Here is a 6,000-nt window from a genome sequence, read left to right as displayed (position 1 = left end):
TATAAAAACAAAAACAACTATGACATTAATTTCAGCAAGAAGGTTGTGATGGCTGCCACTCTGGACAGCTTTCGAGGGATAATCCTTGCCCACCGTGCAGGCAGGTGGTCTGGAACAGCACTGTGCAAATTGGCAGGGTTTCGAACAGCTCCCCAGCGAGGAAAGATGGCGATGTTTGAGTTTAGAAATAAAGCTGCATGCTGCAGCTGGGTGATATTTTGCATAGTGAGGAAAAAGTGGGGAGGTTACCCCAGATTCTAGTATTATGAAAGGGGAAAAATTCTCCCCCTCCTGTAATTCTAGAACTTGGGGAAGCCGAGTGGCAGGACAGATAAACGGAAGCACTGAGTTCTTCTTCAGACGCAGTGCATAGTTAAAATCTGGAATTTGTGAGCAGGCATGCATAGGATGGTGCTCGAAAGCAAACAGTAAACCTTGCAATTCTTCACACTTAATTCTTCTTGGTTGCACTTTGCTCTTCAGGGCTGTCATCTTTTTAGGAAGTACATCCAAACTTATTGGGAGTACCTTCCACAAAGCGCAGGGGCAGAGCAACGGGGTGGAGCAGGGGAGCGCTGTGGGCCCCTCTGAATGGAGGGATTTCAGCACTGGGGCGGGGGGGGGACCATTGGGCTTCCTTGATCAGCTGCGTACGGAACTGAGCCTGGGTTTCTCCGATCTGGTTACGTGTGAAGCAGACTGCTCCAGGCTCTTCCCGTCTCCGCAGCCAGACAGGGCTTCTTCCCCCCACTGCCTGCGTGGGCATTTGGGGCCCTGGGCTCCGGGCTCCGGGGGCAGCCCTGGCCGCACCGGGCTAGCTAGCCGAGCGGGAGGGAGGACGGCGGAACGCCAGGAGACAAGAGGGCGGGGAGGGGGAGGAGGAAGAGGAGGAGAGGCAGCCCGGCCCTGCCGCACACGGCTGCCCGAGCTCCCTCCGCCCGCCTCCGAGCTGCACCTTTAAAAGTCACATCACGTCTGGAGGCCTGATTATCCATTAACCTGATGTGAGCCGCGCTTCCTGCGGGTGGCGTTTCTCCCCTCGCTCCGGCGCTTCTCGCTCGCTCTCGCAAAGGCGACGGAGGCGAGCGGGCTGGGAGGCTCGGCGCTCGCTCGCTCGCTCTCTCTCTCTTCACCCCCCTCTCCTTTTGCCAAGCCTCCCCTTCGCCTGCCCCCTCCCCCTTTCCTTATCAGCAATTCAGATCGCATGCAAAACCCCCCCCCCCCCCTCTAGCCTTTTCTCACACGGGCAAAGCGGGAGAGAGAGAAGCGAGCGAGCAGCGGCAGGGGAAGAAAAGCGCCGAGCCTCGCCAGAGCTGGGGACTCCATCTCTCTCTCTCTCTCTCTCTCTCTCTCTCTCTCTCTCGCCCGCCCCCTCGCTCCGCTTTCTCTCCCCTGCCCGCCCCCCGCCCCCCGCAGCGGGAGCAGAAGGGCCCGCGGCTCCCCTCCCGCAGCCCCCATGCAGCCCGGGGCCGCTCCGCGGGCGCAGCCGAGTCGGAGTTCGCGGGCTTGATCGGCCGCTGGCTGGACGAGCTCCGCCGCCGCGCCGCGCCGTGCCTGGCCCCCCGGCGCCGCTCTCCGCCCGCTTCGGCAGCCCCCTCCGCGGCCGGTCCTTTGTGCCGCCATGGGGTGGGCGAGGAGACCCCCCGGGCTCCCCCTCGCCTGCGTTTTCCTGCTGGCATCCTGGCTGGGCAGCGGCCGCGCGGGCTGTCCGGAGCGGGAGCTGGAGTCGAGGGAGGAGGCGGCCAACGTGGTGCTCACCGGGACGGTGGAGGAGATCATGAACGTGGACCCCGTGCACCAGACCTACTCCTGCAAGGTGAGCCCGGGCGGGGGGCGTCCGCGGGCCGGCTGCGGGGGTCGCTGGGCGTGCGCAGGGCCGGCTCTCCCGGGAGGGCTGCGGGCGCGGGGCGGTTTGCGAAAAGTTTTCTGCTTTGATCCCGTTGTGCACGGTGCTCCTTACACGTGTTGATCTCCTGCCCCCCCCCCCCCCCCCCCCCATCCTTCCCATCGCAACCCCCCTCCAGGGAGGAAGCCGCAGGTCAACCTTGCACTTCGGCTTCGGAAACGTACATCCTGTCGCCAAGGACACGGCTTTCAGGGCATGGCCCCCGGGAAGCAAATCTGGAAAGACCCCCCCCCCCCGGTGGGCTCCTGTGCAGCCTCCCTCGCTTCTGACTTTCTCTGGATGTAACTGCCAAAGTCGCAGCATCTTGCTCTCAGGCGGAGGCTTGTTCCCACAGCTAGTCTCATTCGAGCACCTTTTATTTCAATAGATCTACTCTGAGAAGGCCTAAGCTTCGGTATGGCCCCAAAGCTATTAGAAATGAACTACGTGGCCGTGAAATTGCACCCCACGAGAAACAGATGTGGGGGTGTTCCCCTTCACCACCTTTTTTGGTGGGAACTGGACATTTTCTAATGGAAAACTAAGCATTTTCAAAGGAAAAGGAGGAGTGTTACCCCCTCACTTTCACAACTGTTGCTCGTGCTAAAAGCTGCTCTTGTCTTTCACATGAATTGAACATCAATCAAACAAGCCCTGCTCCTGGAAAACAGATATTAAGAAGTTAATGGTAAAAACATTTTTTATTTGAAGTAGTCATAACTAGACACTCAGATATAGAAGTTTCTTTGGGAGTGTGACATTATTTTCTCTTGTGCAGGGTTATGTTTTCTTCGTACTTCTGGGAGTCAGCACATAGAGTGTTGCTGGTCGAAATGGGGAAATAGCGCCATTCGTTGTCGGCCACCCACCTCTTTACTTCAGAGTAGCCCTCAGAATGAAAAGAGGCAGTGGTCTTAAACACGCTTTTCCATAGAAATCAGTGGGGGCACATCCCCAGCGCCCCCCCCCCCCACCTTGCAATACTACGGGCAGCTTAGCTGGCAGGAAGCAAGCTTGTGTCGCATTGGCCTGTGTCTGGGACGGTCCCCTCTCTGTGCATTCCGGCAGGGATGTTTTACCCCGCTCCCTGGAGACGGCAGGCCTGGCCGGGGCACCTGTGAGCCGCTTGAGGGAGCAGGTGAAGCCCGTCTAGGCCAGGGCTTGGTTCCGAGCAGCAGCGGGTGAGAGTCCTCTAGTGGGAAGCAAAGCTGCAGGTCATGCAAGGGGGGGCCGTGTGACCCCCCCCCTTGAGCAGGAGGCGTGTGGGGTGGAATCGGGCGATGTCCCTTGGAGGTTCCTTTAAGTTGTTGTGTCTAATGGCCCAGCGATGTCGATCAGGGCCAGAGAAGTCGCGGGCCTTGTTTGTCGGTTCATTCATTTGCACTTGTCTTTTTGTGGGCTTTTTTTAAAAAATGGCCTTCTATGGCAAAACTCCTCCTTGCGATCATTTCCAGGTTTGCCTCCCTGATCCCCTCTTAAAGCCCCATTCGGGCACCTCCCAGTTCTTGCAGTTATGGAGAGAGTGGCCTCGCGCTTGCCGACCTCGTCCCTCTGTCGCCCCTGCATATTTCAGAACGTCGCTCAGTCCCGGTTCTGAATTGCGCAGGGAAGCAAGCTGGCGGAGCCGAGCGGCAGAGGAACGGGCCCAGTGAGCACGGGGTGGAGAGCAGGTGTGCATGTCTGAATGCCTGCACGGGGCTCCTGTGGCTGTGAGTCCCTGCAGCCAGAGCCCTCCCATTCTCCTCCTGTGACACACACACAAGGCCACCCCCAGTATTCACAGACTAGGCAAGTTGGCCTGCTTGCACTCAGTCCAGTCCAGTTCCACTTGGAGGCAACTCTGGCGCTTGGATGTCTGTTGGGGGTCCAGGCGGGATTCAGCCTCCAGACAACATGGGTCTTTGAACATGCTAAGCACGTTTAAGAAGGTGGCTTGACCATGTTGGGCTGTTTGTCCAGCGTGTTTGCTTTTTGTTTGTTTGTTGGTGGCCATGTTTGTTGGTGTTTGTTGGTGGCCATGCCCTTTTTGCTACAGGTCTGGGATAAAAGTGGGCCCCCTCCTATCATGCCAGGCATCGCAGCCCTACAGCAAGAGGTGGGCTCCGCCTGCTCCTTCAGGTGATGCTGCACTGCAGGAAGGACTAATGGGAGGCGCTTGCCATGGCCGGAGGGCCGTCCCTGCCCTCTTCCCGGCAACTGACCGCACCATCTGAGGCCCTTCTCTACTGCCAGCTTCACCCCTGGTGCCTCGCCAAATTGGATCGTATCGGCCCTCCTCCTCCAACCTGGTGCCTTCCAGAACTGTGCAGCCACAAGCCCCAACACCCCCAGCCAGCTGTGGCTAGAATGCTGGGAGTTGTAATCCAGCACACGCAGAGGGCAAGCCGGGTTGGAGAAGGGCGATTTAAGCCCACCCGCTTAGGGGAGCAGTCTTAAACTCAAGAAGCTGCCTCTGGAGCAAGGCAGATCATTGGTTCACTGGCTCAGTGCTGTCTAAACCTGGCTTTTTTCACATCAGCTCCCATTAGCCCCAGCCAGCATGGCTTCCAGTTAAGAATGATGAGCGTAGTAACTACATATTCCCCGTCCTTTCTGCATCCTTCTCCCCTGAGTTGAGGCTTTCAGGGGCTTTTGTTCAGTTATTTCTCAGGACACACTGCTGGAGAATCATTGCTGTGGTTGCCGCTTCAGAAGAGCCATAATTTAGCAGGGCATGGAGAAGCTCCCGGATTGGAGCGCTGGACTGTCCCAGCAGGGCCGGGAAAGGGGCTGCCTGGGACCCCGGAAAGCCACTGCCAGGGCTGCAGGGACCATTGGTGTGGCTCAAGAGAAAACAGTTTCTGATGCTCCTTTGTTACCTTGTTCTTCCCCGTTTAACTGCCATGAGAAGGCTTGGCAGTCCATTTCCACCTTTCTCTGGTGAGGTTTCCCAAGATTTTGTCACTTTACTTCTGCTTGAATCGTTTTGCAAAATAAATAGACTCGATTTTACAGTGGGTTGATTTGAGAGGGTGAATATTGCTGTCCCTTCTTTGTACTTCCTTGTCATTTTTTGTCATGCCTTCCAACTAGCTGCCAACTTCCCTCAAATCGCTTTCATCTCAGTTCAGTGCAAACCCAATTGGAGAATCACTGGAAGCAATCTGTTCCTGCTTTGAGTATAGGTACTGCTTCTCCTTTTTGTAAACCTTTCTTCTAAAGCTGCACAAGTTCCCTTTTTAAGGCAAGAACACATGTTTTTCATTGGGGAAACTTTAAAAACTTCAGCACATAATTATGTATTTTTAGACAGCAAGTAACCTTTCTAAGAGGCAGGCTAACCCCTAAAAGGGAGCGTCTTCCGAAAGCTGCTGTTAAGGGAACCCAATCCCAAACATCTGCAGTGGTGCAAGTCGCCATACAATTTCTGGTTGGAAAAGTTTCAAAGCCACCAGTTGGAAGAGTGTCTGTTGTCGAAAACTTAACTCCAGACATGTTCCCCTAAGCATTTTTGGTTAATCTTTCTCAACCTCCGTCTGTTGTAAATCTCTGTTTATCAATTTTTCTATTCTTCTGCTAAACCTGCATGATTTTAAAAAACAACTCCTCTTTCCAAGTTGGTGGTGAATTTTAAAGAAAATTATAATGCACGAAGAGCAGAGGTGAGCAATTTGGTATCCCTCAGATATTTAGTTTTGGGAACCCTATAATCTCTGTTCATTGGCCATGCTGGCTGTGGCTTATGGGGGGTTGTAGTCCCAAACAGCTGGAGAGTGCTGGATTGTCAACCAGGTCTCCGCCCCATAGGTTTCCAATGTGAATACTAACAGCAGGAGGAAACCTTTGATAGAAGAAAAAGAAGGGGTGACGACGAATCTGTGTGTTGCCATCAGATGTGTCGGAACAGTCACATTTCTAGGCTTCTGACTGTCAAATCTCCTTTTGCTGTAACCTCAGTGCGGAACGGGCAAATGTCTTCCTCTCCGCACGTTACGTGGTTCTCCAGTTGTTCATGTTTGGTCTTGAAGAAAGTCTTACTACTCCTGGAAGGTCGTGTGCTTGTTACCCACACAAATCCCTTGGGATTCCACAGAAACAAGTGCTGCACTGGCTGTTCTGGAACTGAAACAGATGAA

The 6,000-nt window shown here is 55.0% G+C and overlaps 1 protein-coding gene across 4 annotated transcripts in view; it reads left to right on the top strand.

Annotated features, from left to right (window-relative positions):
* Window positions 1-1,496: 1,496 nt before the first annotated feature.
* AGRN (agrin) overlaps window positions 1,497-6,000 on the top strand; it is a 179,150-nt gene continuing 174,646 nt past the window's right edge. For all 4 annotated transcript variants that reach the window (XM_044445431.1, XM_044445432.1, XM_044445430.1 and 1 more), the window contains exon 1: window positions 1,497-1,816. In XM_044445431.1, the coding sequence (XP_044301366.1) occupies window positions 1,622-1,816 (195 nt within the window). In that variant the 5' untranslated portion in view covers window positions 1,497-1,621. The remainder of the gene's footprint in view (window positions 1,817-6,000) is intronic.

This window comes from Varanus komodoensis, unplaced genomic scaffold, assembly GCF_004798865.1.
Source record: "Varanus komodoensis strain SLA01 unplaced genomic scaffold, ASM479886v1 scaffold48, whole genome shotgun sequence".
NCBI lineage: Eukaryota > Metazoa > Chordata > Lepidosauria > Squamata > Varanidae > Varanus > Varanus komodoensis.
Note: the sequence above shows the minus strand (reverse complement) of the source record. Positions and strands in the feature narration are given on the sequence as shown.